The sequence below is a fragment of the Schistocerca serialis genome, chromosome 3 (assembly GCF_023864345.2).
Source record: "Schistocerca serialis cubense isolate TAMUIC-IGC-003099 chromosome 3, iqSchSeri2.2, whole genome shotgun sequence".
Lineage (NCBI taxonomy): Eukaryota > Metazoa > Arthropoda > Insecta > Orthoptera > Acrididae > Schistocerca > Schistocerca serialis.
In genome coordinates, this window is record NC_064640.1 from 127,525,628 (window position 1) to 127,548,810 (window position 23,183).

Genomic DNA, 23,183 nt, shown 5'->3' on the forward strand with positions numbered 1-23,183 from the left:
TCGTGAGGATAAAGAGCTAGCTGCTTTTCACAATAATGATATTTTCTGAATCCATGTTGGCTATTTGTGAATAAATAAGTTTCTTTAAGGTAAGTAACAGCAGCAAACTAATGGAGTCTGCCACATTGTTTAAGACAATGCTGTGAGTCAATATGTGAAATCAGTGGTATGGAAAAAGAATAGAAGACTTATATTTGTTGGGAGAGTTCTGTGAAAGTGTGGTGTATCTGTAGGGGAGTAATAAGATAAGAGAGATCAGAGTACATATGGAAGCTTAGAGACAGTCCTTTGTCCACTGCTCAAAACACATATGCAATAGGACAGTCATTAATATTAGTATGGAGTAATTTCATAGTCATGCACTATTTTACTGTGGCTTACAGCATACTTATATATACAAAAATGTAGGTGTAAACATTACCTTTTTAAAAAAAAAAAGAGCCACTTTACTGAGTGAGCAAGATGATACAGTGATTACACCCTATACACTGTTTTAAAAAGGGTGGGATTCAAATTTCTATTTGTTGATTGTTATTGAGGTTTTCTGCAGTTTCCTGAAACTACTTGAGGCACATGCTTTGGTATTTTCTTCCAAATTAATGCAGCCAATTTGTTGCATCATTGTTTATATGAGTTTGTGGTCCATTGCTTATAACATCAATGTATAAAGCTTGTTAAGATATAACAAAGAATTTCTGAAAGTAACATAACTGCAACAAATTTTCACCAAAGTTTGATCTGTCTCTCAAAATGCTGTTGATATTAGAGTACTGTTTGAGGGGTAGCAAATATAGATATTTGCTAATGCTGAAATAGACAATCAAAACCTATTCACCCAAAAAGTCAAATACAGATTCAAACGGAAAATAATGGATACTGAAAAGTGGAAAACATGTTGAATGTATAACTCAACCCCAAGCAATCAACTAATGGAACAGAGTAATCTTTAGCTTATCAAGAATGTAAAAATTCACATAAAAGGAAGTTTACATCACAAAATTAGTACTAAAATACTCAGAACATCGAAGCATTGTGTGTGTGTGTGTGTGTGTGTGTGTGTTTTCTGAAAGGAGCAACATAATTCTGGGCTACAATTTTCAGCATCTTATTCCCATCTGCTGTTCAACATCTATTTTACATGGTAAATTGGGGTCATGTTTCTAGTCCACCCAAGTCATTTCATTACTTCACAGAAGGCAATTTTTCTATACTTAGTAATTAAAAGATTACAGGCGTTTAACAACCACTTTTCTTACATCAGAAGCTTTCTTTTTCTTTGGTACACCAGTGCTCCCAGTCTCCACAGTGCCTGAGGAACGGATATCTACATCTCCACTATCATGTTCATCATCAATATAGTATGCTTCAAGACGATATTCACTTCTTTCATGTGACGGATGGCCATAGACTCCAATCCCAACAGGTCGCCTGAAACTTAGGCAAAAATAGAATTTCAGAATACATATAAAGTTGTAGACGAAACTTCTCCAAAAGGTTGATGACCATTAATGTTGAGGCATCTAGTAGTCTTTATGACTATCAGTAATTACATATAACATAAAGAAATTTTAATGATGATAATGTCAGAGTTGTGAAGTAAATTGCATTTATTCCAAAATTATTTTTTTATGCAGACATCGATTATTTAGGGGACATAAAAGATAATTATGACTGAAAATGTAAGTTCTATGACAACATAGCTTCTCCACATTGCAGGTGACAGATGTGATTATAATTGTAGACACTACTGATGATTATTGGAGTAAGATGACAGAATGGCATATGACTCAATCCTCCAACAAATCTTTTCATGCAGACTTGTGCTGAAGATATTCTTATAAGTAGCTGTTCTATTCCTGAGAGCCTCCAACAGAAAATTCTTGACAAAATAAACCATACACAATGTGAAAATGTACTTTCCTTGTAGAGACACAAACATCTGAAATATGTGACAATTTAATCAAATGTGATTACACTGCACCTGGCTTCATTACAATTGAAAGACAAGTGAGAATGCCACTCACGAGAGTCGAGGAAGCGAGGAAGCAGAACAACTTAGCTGCCCCTGAAGACTGGCAATACTACTACTAAATATCATCTTTAACAAAGGGCATGTTTATATATACCATCAGCTGCTCTACATGCTTTACTGAAATGGGCCACTAGTTTTGGTTTACGTAGACCATCTTCTGGCATTGGACAAAAAGTGTTTTTGATTTCTGCTGTATTAAACATATTTGCCTTAACATAGACTTAAAAAGGCAAGCATCTGAATTTATATTACATGTCAATAACACACTTTTGATAACTGCAGACATCTGTACTCCCACTGGAAAGGCAGCATATACACTTCTTGTGAGACCTATTCATGTTAATCTTATTACATTTACATCACAACTGTTGCAGAAATTTCATAATTTCATTGGTAAAAAACATATTCCACTTGTCTGTGAGTCATCACATTGCATATTTACTGGAACCTCCACTTCTAGAAAGCTCAATTACCACCCGATCATACAGCAAATTTGCAATACAGTCTACTTGTCCAGTGCCAGAAGATGGTCTATATAGACTGAAACTAGTAGCACATTTCAATAAAGTTTATACAGCAACTGAAGATGTATACAAACATTTTCTTTATTAAATACATTATGGCTGTGGAACACCACCTTGTAAAAATAAAGGTCATTAATACTCACTTTAAATCTAATATCTTTCCAATCAAGAACACACTGAATGTGAAGAAATTAATTCACCAACACACTCACGTTATAAATCTATCATAGCAATTCAAAATTTGTGCCAGACCAGGATACGGCCCACAATATCCTGTTTACCTGAGACAGCTGCCTTCAATGATTATAACACCTAAACATGCCTCCTGAACCAACTCAAACCTTCAGTGTCATTCATATATGCCATCTAATACTTCCAAACATTACAATAAGTTTAAAAGCGTCTACAAACCATCAATTGACACTTAACTGTATGAAAATACATTCTTGATCACACAGTTACAACAGGGCTTGCATTACACGAGCTCCTCTATTTTTATTATATGGGGATTACCATCAATCAAGAGAACGCTAAACCCAATATTTTCTCTGGCAGGCCTAAGAAATTAACAGACAAAAAGCAGTAAACATAATGTATGAGTTAATCCTCAGACATCCTGTTTATCTATTACATCGGAATTGCATTCCAGCTTAGATACACGGCCAGAATATGTCATTGTAAAGTGCTGGCATTTTCCATGGTCATGCATTAGAGGGGGGGAAAATGTGTGATATCACATGGACTGATGCAAACATTCCTGTTGTTCTGTGGAGCAATGGAACGAGCTTTCACTCTGCCTTCCCCCTTTCTTTAGTGCTGTCACAATTCATAAAGTGGTTCTCAGATGTGCATATGTGGACCTGGTAGGTGCTGCTGATTGTTTCATTTCCTAGTAGGTGGAGTGTAGCGTCATCCACTGTTAGTAAGTCATGCTAGTTTCAGCTTGCTTGGTGTACTGGCATGAGCCACCAGTCCAGTTATTAAACTATTAACCTGAGTTAGACAGCTACAGAGCTGGAATGGGAGCATTTCTGTGCAACAACTTTTTTATGATTTTATGGTAAGACTGGATGTAGATCAGAGTTTGTAACAGGGCCCTTCAATGATCCCAAATAGCTGTTGCAATGTCTTGAGACAACCATGACACTGAGCATTTAACAAAGTCAAAAGTAAAATTCTGTCTACCGACTTGACAGAAGATCCTAAGAAGTTTTTGTCTTATGCTAAGTCAGTAAATGGACCAAAGCCATCTGACAACGACCTTGTGACCACAATTGCACTGCAACAGAAGATGTCACAGAAATGGCTGAATACTAAATACTTTTTTTCCAAAACTGTTTCACAGAAGAAGATTGCACTGTAGTTCCTCCTCTAAATCATCACACAACAAAATTACTTATATTGAAATAAATGACCATGGGATAATAAAGTAATAGAAATTGCACAACAGAGATAAGGTTACTTTACCTCAGGGGATACCAGGTATGATTCTACAAAGAGTATGTGAAAGAACTTGCCCCTCCTCTAGCAGCAGAGTATGGTAGGTGCCTGGAGGAGTGAAGTGTTCCTGTTGATTGAAAAAAAAGTAATAGTCATTTCTGTTTTCAAGAAGGATCATGAAACAGATGCACAAAGCTATTGGCCTGCTTCTCTAATGTGTGTGTTTTAGAATTTTGGAAAATATTTTATGTTCAAAGATTGTGACATTTCTGGAGACCAAAAACCTCCTCGAAAGGAGTCAACATGGGCTGCAAAAACAATGCCGCATGAAAACCAGCTCATTCTGTTGGTCCCCAAGATGCAGAAGGTGGTAGATATTCATGCCTACATAGATGCCACGTTCCTTGACTTCCATAAAGCATTCAGCACAGTTCTGCACTGCCCGTAATGAACAAAATATGAGTCTATAGAATATCGGACTAACTGTGTGACTGGATTGAAGAGTTTCTGGCAAACAGAACACAGCATGTTATTTTCAATGGAGAGAAGTCTTCAGGTGTAAAAGTGACTTTGGGTGTACCCCAAGGGAGTGTTATACGCCCATTACTTTTCACAGTGTAAATAAATGATCCCTCATGAATCACAGATCTCACTGTGGTGGGATGGTTTGTGTGCCTCAACAATACAGATAGCCATATCATAGATGTAACCACAATGGAGAGGTACCTATGATATTGCAGTGCAAGGAACAGTCACTGCAGTGACTACTGCTGTTATGAGACACACACATAATGTATTCACAGTTGTGAATATGGACAACCTACAGCTATGTAACGGAATGACGACATTGAAAATTTGTGCCAGACGGGGACACGAAACTGGATTTTCCACTTGTCGAGAGTTGTCACCTTATCACTTCGGCTATCGGAGCATGCTTCACAGCCAGACCCAAACTTCCATATGTCATTGTTCATGTGTTTACAACCTTCACTCATGCATTCATTATGTATATTCCCATACAGAGGATACATTTTTTAAACTGGAAGTGACTTGCCCAGTATAGGTGAATAAATGCAATATTGCAGTACGCGTATGTTTGTATTTATCCACCAACACCGGGCAGGCAACTTTCAATTAAAAAATGTCTCCTATGTATGAGAATATACATAATGAATGTATGAGTGTACAAATGGACGATGGCATATGGAAGTATGGGTCTGACCGTGAAGTGTGCACGGATACAGGTGCGGTTAAGGAGACCGCTCATGACAAGAGGGAAATCTAGGTTTGAGTCCCAGACCAGCACAAATTTTCAATGTCATCATTCCATTATACAGGTGCAGCTTTTTCATATTCATAACTGTGAATACATTTCATGGAGGGGTAGCTGTTGAGAGGCCAAACAAATGTGTGGTTCCTGAAAAAGGGCACGGCCTTTTCAGCAGTTGCAGGGGTAACAGTCTGGATCATTAACAGATCTGGCCTTGTAGTGTCAACCAACATGGCCTTGCTGTGCTGGTACTGCAAATTACTGGAAACAAGGAGAAACTACAGCTGTTATTTTCCCTGAGGGTATGCAGCTCTACTGAATGGTTAGATGATGATGATGATGATGATGATGACAACATCTTGCATAAAATATTCCAAAGGTATTGGGATTTCTGGGTGGGGATTACTCCGGAGTATGTGATCATCAGGAAAAATAAAACTTACTTTCTGTATGGGTCAGAGCATGGAAAGAGCTCTTAATCGAGTAGGTGGGCTATTAAATTCAAAAATGGAAATGGATAGATTGAAGTTAGAGATGGTTGAGATTAGTGAGATTTGAAGGCAGGCTGAACAGGATTCCTGGTCAGGGAAGTATAGAGTTATAAATAAAATATCAGATAGGGGCAATGCAGTAGTATGTCTAATAATGAATAAGAAACAAGAAATGCAGGTTAACTACTATGAGCAGCACAGCTAATGCATTATCATAGCCAAGACAGACATGAAGCCACAACTCATCACAGTAGTACAAGTTTATTTGTCACCCAGCTTTGCAGATGCCAAAGAGACTGAAAAAGTATGATGAGATAGAAGAAATTATTCAGATAGTTAAGGAAGAGGAAAATTTGATTGTGATGGAGGAGGATGGGATTTCGGTAGTAGGAAAAGGAAGAGAAGGAAAAATAGTAGGTGAATATGGACTGGAGGAAAGGAATGAAAAAGGAAGCCACTTGGCAGAATTTTGCACAAAGCACAATTTAATCATTACTAATACTTGGTTTAAGAATCATGAAAGAAGGTTGTATACATGAAAGAGACGTGGAGAAACAGAAAGGTTTCAGACTGATTAAAAAACGGTAAGACATAGATTTCAAAACCAGATTTTCAATTGTAAGGCGTTTCCAGGGACGGATGTGGACACTGGCCTCAATTTATTGGTTATGAAATGTAAATTAAAACTGAAGAAATTGCAAAAAGATGGAAAATAAAGGAGATGAGACCTGGATAAGTTGAAAGAACCAGATGATGTTGAGTTTTCTGGAGGGAGCATTGTGCAACTGTTGACTGAAGCCAGAGAGAGGAATGCAGTAAAAGACAAATGGATAGCTTTGAGAGATGAAATAGTGAAGGCAGCAGAGGATCAAATGGGCAAAAAGAAACAGCACAGTAGAAACTGGCTAGAGGAAAAATGTAAGGATATATAAGGGTATATATATCCAGGAGAAAGGCAGATACAGCCTACAGGATAATTAAAGAAATTTTTGGAGAAAAGAAAAGCAGCAGCAGGAATATCAAGAGCTCACATGGAAAACCAGTCCTAAGCAAAGAAAGGAAAACTGAAAGGTGGAAGGAGTATTTAGAGGGTCTATACAAGTGAAATCGACTTGAAGCCAATATTACAGACAGGCAAAAGGATGTAGATGATGAGATGGGAGATATAATACTGTGAGCAGCATTTGATAGAGCACTGAAAGACCTAAGTCGAAATAATGCCCGTGGAGTAGACGACATTTCTTCAGAATTCTTGATATACTTGGGACAACCAACCATAACAAAACTATTTCACTTGGTGTACAAGTTGTATGAGACTTCTTCAAGAAGAATGTAATAATTCCAATTCCAAAGAAAGCAAGTGCTGGCAGGTGTGAATACAACCAAACTATCAGTTTCATAAGCCATGGTTGTAAAATACTAACACGAATCATCTACAGAAGAATGGAAAAACTGTTAGAAGCCCACCTCAGGGAAGATTAGTTTGGATTCTGGAGAAATGTAGGAACACGTAAGGCAATACTATGCATACGACTTATCTTACAAGACAGGTTAAGGAAAGGCAAACCTATGTTTACAGATTTAGTAGATTTGGAGAAAGCTTTTCACAATGTCTACTGGAATACACTCTTTGATAATCTGAAAGCAGCAGGCTTAAAATACAGGAGCCAAAGGTTACATACAACTAGTAAAGAAATCACACAGTAGTTGCAACAGTCGAAGGGCATTAAATGGAAGCAGTGGTTGAGAAGGGAGTGAGACAGAGTTGTAACCTACCCCCCATGTTATACAATTTGTATATTGAGCAAGCAGTAAAGAAAACCAAAGAACAATATGGAGTAGGAATTAAAGTTCGGAGAGAAGAAATAAAAACTTTGATGTCTGCCGATGACATTGTAATTCTGTCAGAGACAGGACTTGGATGAGCATGGAATGGACAGGGTCTACAAATGTGAATATAAGATAAACATCAACAAAAGAAAAAGAACAGTAATGGAATGTAGTAGAATTAAAATCAGGTGACACTGAGGAAATTAGAAGAGGAAATGAGACACTAAAAGTAGTAGATGAGTTATATCATTTTGACAGTAAAATAGCTGATGATTACCAAAGTAGAGGATATGAAATGTAGACTGCCAATGGCAAGGAAGTATTTCTGAAGAAGACAAATTTACGAGGGTTGGAACTTAAATAGTGGCAACTATTTATTCTCAATCGATACAAAAGAGTTACGTGTTTGCACCTGTTACTGTCCTTCAAAGTAGTCACCAGCGTTGTGTAGAACCCATTGCCAGCGATGTGGAAGGCATAGTATACCGTTAGCAGAGCCTGTCCTGCTGATGGTGACGGAGTGGTCTACTGCCTGTCGAATCTCTGGAACAGGTCTGAAGCGAATGCTACGAAGTGATTCCTTCATCTTCAGAATCAAATCAAAGTCACAAGTACTTAAGTCCAGGGAGTATGGTGGACGGTACAGTACTTCCCAGTCCCATCGACCAAACAGAGCAGCCACAGCTTGCACTGTATGCACCCGCACATTGTCGTGAAAAATGATGCGTGGGTTGCGCAGAAAGTGCCGCTGCTTCTTTAGCAAAGCTGGTCGCAGGTAGTGCTCCAAAAACAAAAAGTAATACTGTGCATTGACGGTCTGCCGTGGAAGAACGTAATGCATTAGGATAACACCATCACAGTTGTTCACGAGAATCACCATTAACTTTAGACCCCTTCATTCGCAACATTAACAGAACAGGCTCTGTTAATGGCATACTACACCTTCCACATCACTGGCAACGCGTTCTACACAACGCAGGTGACTACTTTGAAGGACAAGTGCAAACATGTAACTCTTTCGTATCGGTTGTGAATAAATAGTTGCCACTATTAAAGTTCCAACCCTCATATTAACATCAAATACAAATTTAAGTGTTAGAAAGTCTTTTCTGAACATATATGTCTCGAGTGAAGCCTTGTATGGATGTGAAACATGGGCGATAAACAGTTCAGCCAAGAAGCTTCTGACGGCTTTAAATAGACTGGGGCCCATGGCGGGCTCTGATGGTGATTCTATCTCTCTCTCTCTCTCTCTCTCTCTCTCTCTCTCTCTCTCACACACACACACACACACACACACACACACACACACAAAATTCTGAGGTGCCCTCTGCAGATGCACTGCTGCACGTGGGGGCTCTCGCAAATCGCACACACGCCCTGTTGTCCAGCAGGCCTGTACACGATATACGAAGTGGATCGCTTGCTCCTCCAAGAGTTTGCATAGTTATTCGTCTGCTTGTGGCATTAGGTCCCAGTGAAAAATCAATCCCTGTACCAAGTTGAGGTTCTTATGGGGTGTGATGGTAACAGGTGCATCACCAAATTGTTTGCAAGAGACTAACATCTGAATTTGGGTAGGATTTGCCATCTTAATTAAAAAGGACCCACTTCATATTTTACTGAGGGAAGAGACTGCTACAGTACTGTGGCGTGGGGACTTCGACCCGTACCAGCATTGCAGACATGTACCATCAAACAAACAAATAATTTATTGTGCAACTCTATTTTTCAATGTGGTGATTAAAACTTTATGACTATCCTTTACACAATTTTATATATGATAGCACAAACTGTGATTTTCTGAATATTAAGCTATCATCTTGTTACATGTGCGGATTTCTACAAACATTCACTGCTATTCTGTGCAGTCTGTAGTTTCTGTTTCTTTCTCTGGTTTTCATCCAGCATAGGATACCTTCACAAGATGAGAAAGACCTACTATGATCAAACAGAAAATTACACTGAACATAGGTGATTGATTTTATTTCAGCCAACTACATCTATTGGGAAAACATCACACCCTTCTCATGTCTACTTAAACGAAGAGATATATTCCTAATTTGGCGTGTAAAAATGTACACAAATCATTTTACTGCTAATAAATAACACAACTTTTATGATCAGCTTCAGACCTATTTGAATTGAAAATACCACACTCATTGAAGTTTCAGAGATAAAATTTCTTCTCCTCCATCTGTTCATATCTAGACACCACATCCTTGCATAAGTCGGTGTTCATTTTCCTGTTATGTTCAAAAACTTCTATCACTCCACCACCTGCCAGCCAAAACCCACTCCTCTCAAAAGCACCATAAGGTACACTGCATGTACCACTTTTTTACTAGTGTCCTAAAATTTTTTAATCACCTGATCACCTTGAAAGAACAACTCAAAACAAAAATTTACAACAGTACATTTAAAAAAAAAAAAAAACACTAGTGTACTTTTTATGTAGATGGATTTTCTTACCTGAAAGCCTAAAACCTTGCCAGTTGTAAACCAACAAGGAAACTAATCTTTAAGACAATGAAATATGTCAGTGTTTGCAAGACCTTTGACATTATGAACAATTTGAATACAAATGCATTCCAATTGGCTCAGTGCAAGAAAAAGTATGTGAAAATTATTCAGAATCCTTTGAAAGTATGTAGTGACAAACATCATATATTGCATGTGCTGTCAACAGCACTAGCATAAAGATTCACTAAATGTGTTGAATATTTGTTGTAAAACATAAAAAAATAAACTGTCACAAATTTAATTTATCAAGTATTTCAGAGTCATGATAATTTAAAATTTTGCTACAGAAACTACGTTCATAATTCATAATCATAAACTGAAACACCATAATATGAAATGTATGTGACGTGTTCGGTTTGTGACGTAGCAGGTGGATTCTTAGCATCTGTTATAGTTTTCTAATCTCATAAATAATCAATTTTTTTGCCAATTTTTATATTACTTGCTGACAAGTAGTACTTACTTTAAAATCTCAAAATGCTGTATTGACCTATTTTCATTTAAATTTGTTACTCAGATTCCAATTTCAAGTATTCTGATTTCATTTGTGTAATTAGTTCTCATTCATGCTCTGTTAATTAAAAGTTACAATTACTTAAAGTTAGCACTACAGTTCAATAGATGCAAAAACCTACAAGATAAATTTATATTTGGGAAGGGCGATCTACACCATCTGAAAGTTAAGCATTTTAGTTTCCCTGTTAAGAATTTTAAATTACTTAAAAACAGTTATCCTCTGCAATAATTAATATCAAAGATCACAGGTAGACTCATTTTCCAGCACAGATTTTGTAAGAAGCACTACTAGTTTCTGAACTTTGACAACATACTTTTGTTGCCTTAAATTTTCTGCATAGAATGACTTACAGCATTAGTTAATTAATTCACTAATTAATAATATCAAATAATTTACCATGATTGGCGAAACAGCACTCATTCCTAAAAACATAGTGTATGGACAATAGCGACCACATATTTTCTAAATGTCTAACCAACAAACAAAATCACATTAGTACTTGTAGTTTACAAAAACACTAAAATCCAACCTAGCCAATTTTAAAGCACTATGCAGCTTTAAAAATAACAGTTTGTTCTTCCAGCCATCTAATGTATTTGGATCTCATCCAAATTGCCAGTTCGCAGTTTGAAACTAAACAAACATCATCTAAGTCAGGTGCACTCTCAGTGTTGACTCGTGTCACAATTATGGATGCTCTGTACATGAAAATATGAGCACGGGTCAATGCAAAACTCAAGAATTCTAATGTTTAATCATTTTTGAGTGAACCCTATAAATTAAATTAATGGACATTTTAAATATAATTTAAGTGTGGAATGTTGACATCGAACTGAGGTATCCTTGGACATTGCGTTGGTCATTAGGGACTGACTTAATTGAACTGCTACAGTGTATGGTACTCTAACAAATTACTGCAGGACAACACAAACTGAGTTGACTTCATGTAAATGTGAACCGTGCTTTACGGTGCCATGAGAGAACAATTAACTTCACCATTGGATAGTTACTGTGTATTGTGGGCTCTAATCGGGGTATTTGCACTGATAATTTGTTTGGAATTTATAAACTGTTCACTGTACTTTATGAACAAACTTTGAAAGGAATAAAATGTGTGTTAATTTCATTCAAAATATGGCATTCTGCAAATCTTTGAGCAAACACCATCCCATACTCATTTCAACCAAGGATGTAACTATGATATCCAGGTCAGTTTTGTCACACTATTTTTTTTTATGGAAAAAACAAGCACCTTTTATGACTACACAAAACAACCTTATCCAAATTAAAATTTCTCAATTGTTTTCTCTCAAATAATATGATGACTGATTAAAAAGTTACTGACAAAAAGGTTAGAAAGTGATGTCACATCCAGGACTGTTAAGAGCAAGTGATGTGATGCTTTACACATCAGGTTATAGTTAACTTGCATTTGACAACAACAGCAACAATAATTATAATACTAATAAATGAAAAGACATCTTCAAAGAAGTGTCTTAGAAATTACATTAAATACAAACCTTCTTGGAATATCTACGACATCCACCCCACATGTTGTTGACTGAGCACAGTTCAGTCCTGGATCATATGTTGGCTTTGAAACATACTGTGATACATACAGATCAGCATCGCCACTTCTGAAATATATTCAAAATGCAAAAATTTCATCTAAAACTCTCCCTTGAAACAAATTAGTCTAACTATTAGTAGCTTCAGATTTGCTATGGACTAGTGTTACAACTAACTTTTTTCTAAAAATTGTATACTCACAGGGAGTACAGATAAAGTCTGATGTATCCTTCATAAGAAAGACTGTAGTATGTGTAATTGTGAGCTGTTACTTCTTCAACCGACATGTGTAGCAAATGCTCTGCTGCACATTTTCCAGTGAAAATTAATAGCATTAGTGCAATTTTACATAACATGTTTGAAGCACTGAAGAAACATCTGTACACCACTTCCTGCAAGAAAAAAGAATGTCTTTGTTCAGAAAAAAATTTCAGACATCACAAACCTTACATACACATGTGAATGCTGTACACGAGTGTCTAAATTTACAAGATATTAAATTTAATTGGAATTTCTTGGTCACTTGTGATAAAGTCAGGTAAGAAGTATGTGATCAATTTATCTGGAGCACTAAATAAATCATTTAACTTATTGCCAACAAACTTTACTTTGTACCACAAACCTGATAATGGAAATATTCTGGAATATGTTGTAAAGTTAAGGTACAGTAAAGTTTGTTGATGATCAAGACAATGGATATTTCCTGAGATATAATTTTTTGCTATTTGATTGCGTAAGTGTACTAAGTTTAATTTATTAAAAAGGGAAGGGGGTGAAAGTCTGAAGTTAGAGCCAGGTGTAGGGCTTCCAGTATTAATTCTCTAAGTGGTATTTGTGGAAAAACATATATGATCAGCAATATATCTGGATTTAAAGAAGCTGATTTAGATTATGTATTTTCCAACCAAAGTGCACAAAATTGCAACATGGTCATACATAATATCTGCTGTGACTGTTCATTAGTTAAGAAAGACAGAGGGATTGTTACTTTCTTAGATGACAAAGCTCAAATTTTAAAAAAGAACAAACATACGCCCACATAAACCACAGTGCACTATACTTTCCGGTCACGCTAATGTGACATTGTGCAGGAAGAGAGTCAATGAAATTGTGGAAGGTACTGACTGGGATGCAGAGCCACGCTAACTCCAGTGCTGTGGTTAATTCCACAATGTTTCTCGGTCGCGTATCTGTAGCGTGAACAGCCCAATCGAGGTGGTCACAAAGATTCTTGACTGGGTTTAAATCCAGGGAGCTGGTGGCTATGGGAGTACGGTCAACTCGTACCTTCTTCGAACCGAGCACATATGCTGCATCTGTGCGATGTGTTGCATTGTCCTGCAGTACACGTCACTGTGCTGAGGGAAACCAAACTTCATGTAAGGGTGGACACGGTCCCCAAGGATAGATGCGTATTTGTGTTGATACACTTTGCCTTCCAAAATGACAAAATCACCCAGAGAATGCCACAAAATCATTCCCCAGGCCATAAAACATCCTCCCCCGGCCTAGACCCTTCCGACAACTGTTGCAGGCTGTTTGCTTTCAGACATTTCACACCATACACACCAACAGCTGTCTAATGCAGAATAAAACATGGTTCATCTGAAATGGCCACCCATCGCTGCTCATGGGACATCCAGTAGCAGTACTGGCATGCAAATTCTAGCCTCCATTGATGATGAATAGCATTCAACATGGGTGCATGAAGCAGGTATCTGCTGCTGAGACCCATATAAAGAACATTAACTGTCGCTGAGGAGGCACTGTTCATCTGGGCAGTCAGTTCGCAGTCAGCATGTGTGCATGAAACAGGTGCCTACTGCAGAGGTCTATATGAACCAACAGGACAGTCGCTGAGATGACACTGTTGGTAGCCACTTGGTTCATCTGGGTGATCAGTTGCTCAACATTTGCATTTCTATTTGTCCATATACTTCTCCGCAGCCGTCATTTGTCCCTGACATCTATCGGCCGTGGTGCACCACAGTTGCCGTGGAGGTGGGTTTGGATAGTGCCATTTTGCCATCCGCAGTATACTTTAACCATGGCGACATTCTAACAGTTTACAGACTTAGCCATTTCAGAAATGCTTCCATCCTTGGACCAAAAGCCAATTATCACGCCTTTTTGGGCATCAGATAGATTACTCTGTTTCCATGGTACGACAATGGCTGCACAGTTTTCCATGTCCGTCTGATTATACAGGGAAATGCTGACTGTAAATGTGAACTGAGTACTATTGCCTAATTAAGGAAGAGCAGTTTCACAAAGTGAAGATCTTATTTCCAGCTGTGTTACAATATAATCCAATACCTCAAAGTACATCTGTTTGTATGGCCAACAGTTTGTTTTTCCTATTGTAATTCTGAGACACACCACTGAGCACAGGGAATAAAGCAGCCTCCGTTCTAGCTTCACTAAAATCATGAAAATGTTTTTTAATGTCGCTGTTGGAGTCCACTAGCCTCACAACAACAGAACGTTGTGATTTGTCTGAAACATTTGTTACTTTGTTCACAATGCAGGCATAAAATGATGTTTTATCCAAACTTGAATGTATATGTTCACAAATCTCTTGATTTATATATTCAATTAGTCTGTTCTGTATAGTTTTTTAAAATCACCGGAAATAGCCCGTTTTCTTCCAGTGTACTTTCAAATCTTCATTTCTGTTTATAGTCTGTCTGTAAACTGAAGAGCGAGCAGCGCCTTTGGTGGGGGAAGTGGCCTTTCCCGGAAGAACGCTGCCACTGGCCTACAGGGCCACCCAAAATCAGTTGCCCTGTTACCCGTCTAGCGGTGTAGTTCAGCGTGCAGTGATATACTGATATACGTCGTTTCTGTTTGTGGAATCTTTGTTGCCAGCGTCAGTCAGTTGACTTTGTGTACTCACTGATATACTTCAGTATCCCGAAGTGATGGATAATCGCCCTGCATTGCAAGAAAATGTGCGGAATACGAAGAAGAGGAGGTATTTGCGGAGTAACGAGCGTTCGATCGTCTCTAACGTTATTACAGCGTGTGTTAAGGAGGCAACACAAAAAGAACTGTTGGTTAACATTAACAGCCCCAATCAAAGGGCTGCAGTTTATGCAAACGTCAGCCTCGCCACTATAGGACGCATAAGGAAGGAACGTGAAAACAAGCCGCATGGTTTACTGGAATCGCCGCGAAGGAAAACTGATAATTTAGGGAGGAAACCCATCGTCATAGACAGTTTCACAAAATCAGTCATTCGACAAACGATGGAGGACTTTTACATAAACCAAAAAATAGTGCCGACATTACGGAAATTGCTTAATGCCGTGAAACAAAAAATACATTTTCCTTGGCAGAAAGATGTTTTACACAAGACATTGCGTGAAATGGGATTTACCTGGAAAAGATCTGTAAGTAAGTAAACGAAAGATTCTCGTAGAAAGAACGGATATAATTGACTGGCGATGTAAGTATCTGATCCAAGTGAGGAAATTAAGGGAGCTAGGCAGAAAATTCTTTTATATTGATGAAACTTGGGTGGACAATAACATTACTTACAGAAAATGTTGGCAGGGCCCTGGCGTTGAGGGCATTATGGACAATGTTAGCGGAAGCAATAGGATTATAGTGGTGAATATTGGATCAAAAGATGGGTTCTTACCCAACTCACAGTTGGTTTATAAAGCGGGTTGTGCAACAGGAGACTACCATGGGCAAATGAACTACGAAAATTTTTCTAATTGGATATCGAATAAAGTGATTCCGAATCTGCCACCGAACTGTGTTATTGTTATGGACAACGCTTCATATCACAACAAGGAACACAACAAAGCTCCAACTAGGTCCTCGAATAAAAGCGAAATGATTGAATGGTTATTAAAAAATAAGGTGGAAGCTGAGTTGACAATGAGAAAAACAAAATTATTTGATTTAATTAAACAACATAAGCCGGAAGACAAAGTATTTGAAATTAATAAAATACTTGAAGCCCATGGACACACTGTGCTGCGACTTCCACCATACAACTGTGACTTAAATCCAATTGAAATGGCGTGGGCAAAGCTCAAGAATTTCGTCAGAGGAAGAAATATTCTTGGAGATATTTGCATGACGAAGTTGCTGCAGTTGGTGAAAGAAGGTATGTAGACATTTTCTGAGCTTCCATGTTTTATTCCGAACTAAATTTTGCCGTAACCGAAAGAGAGCGTATACAAAAACTTGTCCCAATTGTTACAGGTTTTGAAACGATAAGTCAAGATGACTGGAGTGCATACTGCCTCCATGTGGAGAAACTTGAAAGAGAATATTGGGTTAAGGATGGGGTTATGGAAGACATAATAGACGCTATAGTTATTAATTTAGAAAGTGATGACGACGAGGACGACGACGACGACGACAGTAATGATAGTGACAATGTTGATGATGACCTCTAAAATACGATGTATGTAAACAGGCAATGAATATTTTTTTGAAAAATATGTTGTGTGTTCTTTCAAGCCTGACTCTGCTCATACACTATGAAATTTCTTTTGGTAGAAATGTAGTACATGGTAGTAAAAGATTTTCCAAGATAAATACAGTCAAATGTTGTCCAAAGCAATAAATACCATTATCACTTGTTGTACAAAACCAGGAATAACTTGAGAGCTTCATGGTAAAATCAATTAATGTTTCGCTAGCAGAACGTGATTCAATCACGTAATACATTTAATGCCTAGAGAACAGCAGCATTTGAATATACTCTGTCACTAAAACTCTATCTCGGTTACTATTCACATGATTCTAAGGAATATTGCTTAAAACATGTGTGCAATAGCTAATCTAAACACTACTGAAATTTCTTTCGAGACACGTATACCGATTCTGGACTTCTATGTAAAAAGCTTGACATACAAGGTGCGTTCACATATTAATTTTTATTTTTTGGTAAGAACTTTACTTGTTAATCTACAACAATGTTATCCTATTCAAAATATTCCCCAGTACATGCTATACACTTATGCCAGTGCTTTTTCCAATTCCCAAAACACTTTAGGAATTATTTCCTCGGGATAGTTCATAGGCCTTTTGACTGCATTTTTAATCTCACCCATTCTTGTAAAACTGCTGTCCTTTAAGGCTTGCTTTGAAATGTTTATACCACTTGTGTGTTCTGGGTTTACTCATAAGAGACTCACCAAAAGCAATATTTAACATTCCTAAAAATTTGATACACTTTATTCCATTCTTATAACAAAATTTAGTACAGATTCTCTAATCTATTTTTATACAAAACAAATAATAGTTGATGCTACCAAAACACATATAACTTTTTTGACAACTGAGAGCCGGCCGCGGTGGTCTAGCGGTTCTGGCGCTGCAGTTCGGAACCGCGGGACTGCTACGGTCGCAGGTTCGAATCCTGCCTCGGGCATGGGTGTGTGTGATGTCCTTAGGTTAGTTAGGTTTAAGTGGTTCTAAGTTCTATGGGACTTATGACCTAAGATGTTGAGTCCCATAGTGCTCAGAGCCATTTGAACCATTTGACAACTGAGAACTGGGTAAATACCCAATATGCAAAACATTGCACAGATACTTTTCAGACATGTTTACGAAGAGAGTGGCAAAAAAAGCAGTGCAAACCGAACTAATACAAAACACGGAATTATAAATTTCTGCTTACTTTTTAAACACTCTTCGTGTTGCAAGAATTGTTAAGTTCCAATGCAGACCCTTTAAAGAAAACTTCTACATTTTAGTAAGAACAAGCCTTAAATTCTACAGGTTGATTGCACTATATCTGGTTCGTCTTACGAATAGAGGAACATACATTCACATGAAGAGGCATTCGGTTCTATGTTTGTAGTAGAATACTGACTTCCGTTCTTATGTTAATATTATTTACTCTATAATGTTTTGTTTCGAAGAAGCTATCGTCTTTTGTTTTCCTTATACTCTTAATGCATTTGTCTAAAAATAAACACAGCCGGGACGTATCTGTACGCGGCGTCGCCACAGATATGAAGCGCGCACCGCCGCAGGGCCGGTACTACGTTGTGAAACAGCCTGTAGAAGCGCCCTGTGACGTAGCAGGGTAGGCAGAGTGGGGACTCGCTTGCTCGCTCTTCAGTTTACAGACAGACTATAGCCCAAGTTCAAAAATAGCTCTGAAATTTGCAGGATTCAGGGAGTCTTCTAACTCCTCCTCATCATCATTGTATTCTCTGAAAGCTAGCACCTGCCTGCACAAAAGACACGTGACGTCAATTAGAATTTTCACGATGTGTCTGTTAGTTTTCACTTCATTATTGTGTCCAATTTTCATCACTGTGTGATGTTCATTAAGTAGTTCTGAAAGACTAAACACCTGTTTGGACAGTTCTTTATACGAAAAAAAAACTACTTAGATTATTTTAGAAGAAGCATGTCTAGCTAAACCTCCAGCCAGGTTCTTCAGATTGTTGAAAACCTCAGCAGAATATACAGTTTTTTCCCGCATAAGAGCAAACAGGGCCAGCAGAATGATTTTTATTTTCTAGGGCTGGATCGTAACCACTTGCTCATGCCCTGAACTTTGGAATGCATGGGTTTTTATCTACGTCCGCTTTCTGAGAAAGTGCATTGCTGTATTGGACGTCCTTTCTTCGAAATTTCATGTGGTTCAGTTTCACATCTAGTTGAAAATGAAAGCCCCTGAAAGGAAGTAATGATGTCCTCGCTCGAAAGCATTACATCAGTACATGTACAAGGTTGGGCTTCATCCATTTTCACATATTCACTGTACACAGTACAACTAACGTAAGAGAAACCTAGGGGGGTGGCACCACGGCTAAGACAGTTTGTACCCCCCACTCCCTTCTCAGCAACAGCAACAGCAACAACAACAACTACTACTACTACTACTACTACTACCACCACCACCACAGAAAAGTAAGAAGTCTGGCCTCCCTTGCCTCCTCTGATCAACTACCACTCTGCAATGGTCAAATTAGTGTGACTGGATTGTGTATATCTTCTCTCACTAAAAGAAGCCAGAGCACAGAAACTTTTTTTTTTTTAATGTCATTTTGGCTTGTGGCAGACTGTAAGTTAACAATAAATATAAGATTTTAAGGTAACTGCTAAGACACATACTGTGCATATCCACATAAGCTCTGCCAGCACCAAAAGACTCCTTTGCTGGGGCATGTATGGATGCCCCAAGTTTTGAGGGTTATAATTTAAAAGTTTCCTAATTACGGCAAACATACTTGTTTATTAATTATGAGGCCTTGCAAAGATATAGTGTTATTAAAATTGAGAAGTGCCTTTCACTTGGAATTCAAGAAAAACAGTACAGTGATATGACATAAATCTACACACAGAAAATTTTTACAATAGATCTGAAACGAGTAGGTGCTATCTGAAACTTCCTGGCAGATTAAAACTGTGTGCCGGACCAAGACTTGAATTCGGGACCTTTGCCTTTCGCGGGCAAGTGCACTACCAACTGAGCTACCCAAGCACAACTCACGCCCCGTCCTCACAGCTTTACTTCTGCCAGTACCTCATCTCCTACCTTCCAAACTTTACAGAAGCTCTTTTGCGAACCTTGCAGAACTAGCACTCCTGAAAGAAAGGATATTGCAGAGACATGGCTTAGTCACAGCCTGGGGGATGTTCTCAGAATGAGATTTTCACTCTGCAGCAGAGTGTGCGCTGTGAGGATGGGGCGTGAGTCGTGCTTGGGTAGCTCAGTTGGTAGAGCACTTGCCCGCGAAAGGCAAAGGTCCCGAGTTTGAGTCTCGGTCCGGCACACAGTTTTAATCTGCCAGGAAGTTTCATATCAGTTAATATAAAGAGGCATCATTTAAATTGTTTTTGTGTAAACAGTGAAAGTAATAGCTTTTGAAAATAAATTCCAGTAAGAAAGAGGTTTTCTCAAAGTGAAATGTTCAGTATAAAAAGTGTGTGCTTTAGTATCCAAGTATTTTAGTATTTAAGTTGGTTGGTTATAGAAAGCGCTTTTCTATAGATACCCCCTGGCCAAAAATTTTTTAGCTTCCTTGAAGTTATCTTTTTCTCTTTTAAAAATGTAATGTATAAGGGTGTAGTAGTCAAATAATTCCAGTATCTACACCAATATTGTTTACGTGGGGTAATATTTATTTGAAGAAGCAACTTAAACAGTAGCAAAAAAGTAGGCAGAATTCATACTTCTGCTTTTCCAATACTTCACTATTTCAGTGCCTGGATAGGCTGGCGACTGTTAGTACATATTTTAAACCACTAAATCAACTTGGAACTGAATTGTCCTAGCTTCAATATAATACTATTCACACTGCTTTTCTTTCTAACTGCTGGGTAAGATCTTAGGAAAAGAATTGAATAGTCTGATTTACTTATCCATTAGACACAACACACGGTCAAATCCTGTAGAAAGGGTAACTCTACTGATTAGCTTTTCCTATTAACAGGGCTATCCTCCCATAGTGTACTCTATTTGAAAACTAAATTAAATTTAGTAAGAGGGTTATATGTGGCAACATAGATACAGGGTTTTCTGTTATTTAGGTAAAAGTATACTAAATTACAATAGTAGTGGTAGGGTTATACTATCATCACACAAATATTCAAGGTGCTACTGTAGAACTACCTTAAAGAGTGGGGTATCATGTATTTATATGAGAGATGACATTTGAAAGCTAGTGAATACCTGATCACAATTAGTGTAAATAAATATCCTGAATTGGCACCCATTGGCACACACTGTTGCATGTACTGCTCACCTATTGGTAATACCGACACTTTTTGGAACAAATTAACTGAAGTCCTGGAAATAGTCTCAGCCCCCAAAAACTAATATAATAATATGTGGAGACAATATTAACACAGAAGCTGAGAGTGAAATTGGTAATAACTTCCTCAAAATTTTGAGCACTTTTGGCATGGCAAAAATGATAAATATTGCCACTAGGGTATTAAAAATTTCAGCATCACTATTGTACCACATGCTTAAAGATACTGATAGGGAAATCTGTGAAGTATTTATAAGAGATCTTGATCTTTCTGATGATTACTGTCAGACTGAATTGTCCACGTAAGTGTTTTTAGCTGGTGTGCCAACTGGACATGACCTTCCAAACTGGTAATGCACAAACAAAGAAGTAGTATAATTGAGATCTATAAACTGTATTCAGAATTTCCAAATATTGCAGTAGTAAAAAAGAAAAGTGAATTTTACAGAGGATGTAACAAAAGAAAATGGATTTTACTTAAACACTGATGGCAGAAGAGAAATCTATAATTTCATATTAGGAACCATGAAGAATGAAAAAGTACTAACAAGGGGAGGCCGCCAATTGTGAAATTCAGATTCGATTCATACTGCGCATAATAAAAGCTCATGGCCAGAGGTGTAATGTGGCAAAGCACCAAGATGCACTTCTCAGTCGTTGTAGAGAAAATCGACAGTTAAAAGAAACCGTTGCGGTGAAATGCTCTCTACGATTAATGATTTTCTACAGCGTCGTGGCACAGCGGAAAGCGCTCAGGTTCATAATCCGAAGGTCGCCGGATCGAATCTCGCGCCATGCAACTTTTTTTTATTATTAGTTTTTTGTAATTGAATTGCTTATGCATGTTGGTGAAGGCGGATCGCTCTCCAATTGTACCGCCTCCATTTTTCCCTTTTTTTTTAAACAGGGTGTACCAAAGCTCTCCCGTCCGCACTGATTTTTGACGATGTTATAAGTTGCGCTAGGGACCGCATCTACCTTCTTTCGAAGTTAGCACGCAACTACGCTGTTATGCGGCGGCTCGTTTCGGCCCATTCAACATCTGTCGTTCAAGTGTAACGAGCGAGTAACGGAGTTTATATTTAATACCTGCCACAGCAAATTTGTGTTCGTGGTGTCTCTATTCTAATTGGAACGTTTGACTTACGCTATACGTATTCGTTCCGGAATATCGTTTCTACGTCTTCCGTTAACTATACGTGGATAACATTATGAAGATAATTAATAGCATTTGTGAAATACAACTTTGTTTGCGGAAAACATAATGAAGTTCGAAGTCGCCAGTTTTTCCACGACAAACGACTTTCTACATCTTATTATATGCATAATTGTTGCCGGGAATTTTATATATATATATAATATATATATATATATATATATATATATATATATATATATATATATATATATATATATAATAATTACAAAAACAAACACAAAAAAAAAAAAACGGTTGCATGGCGCGAGATTCGATCCTGCGACCTTCGGATTACAAACCCGAGCGCTTACCGCTGAGCCACGACGCTGCAGAAAATTATTGATCGTAGGGAGTATTTCACCGCAACGGTTTCTTTTAACTGTCGATTTTCTCTACAATGGCTAAGAAGTGCATCTTGGTGCTTTGCCACATTACACCTCTGGCCATGAGCTTTTATTACGCGCAGTATGAATCGAATCTGAATTTCACAATTGGCGGCCTCCCCTTGTAAGTGGTTCCATAATACCATTCAATTACTAAAAACAAATCATTCCCAGTAACAGTTTTACATCTGATAAATCTCAGTCTCTTAACTAACCAAAACTTGGTACCCAAGGTCAAAAACAGTGTAAATCATATAGATAATGCAAGTGAGTGCAGTACACTTGATATTGATAACAAATGTATGAAACCCAAGGCAAACCACTCTGCAGCAAGCCAAAACACCACAGTCACATCTACTGCAAAAAAAGCTCTAAAGATACAATGAATAACCTTGTTGCCACTGTGCTGGAGTAAGCTGTCACCAGCACACTGGTCGGTAAAGATGTAGCAAGAAGATCGATAGTATGTGCTGGATCAAGCACACCTATCAGGGAAGACGCCAAAGACAGATTCACAAGCAACACATTGCCAACGCCCTTTTGACCACAAGTATTTAAATTGCGGCCCCAGACTGAAGGGCTCAGTCTCAGTTACTAGCTCATGTCTCAGTCACTAGCACAGTCACTCAGTTAATAGCTCAGTCACTGACACACCAACCTGCACTCCA

General features: G+C 38.0%; 1 protein-coding gene across 1 annotated transcript in view; it reads right to left on the reverse strand.

Annotated features, from left to right (window-relative positions):
• LOC126469825 (UPF0669 protein C6orf120 homolog) overlaps nt 1-23,183 on the reverse strand; it is a 61,996-nt gene that overhangs the window by 18,467 nt on the left and 20,346 nt on the right. The window contains exons 3-5 of the mRNA XM_050097113.1: nt 12,398-12,588; nt 12,148-12,264; nt 1,257-1,434 (exon numbers count right to left, since the gene is read on the reverse strand). Of these exons, the coding sequence (XP_049953070.1) occupies nt 1,257-1,434; nt 12,148-12,264; nt 12,398-12,588 (486 nt within the window). The remainder of the gene's footprint in view (nt 1-1,256; nt 1,435-12,147; nt 12,265-12,397; nt 12,589-23,183) is intronic.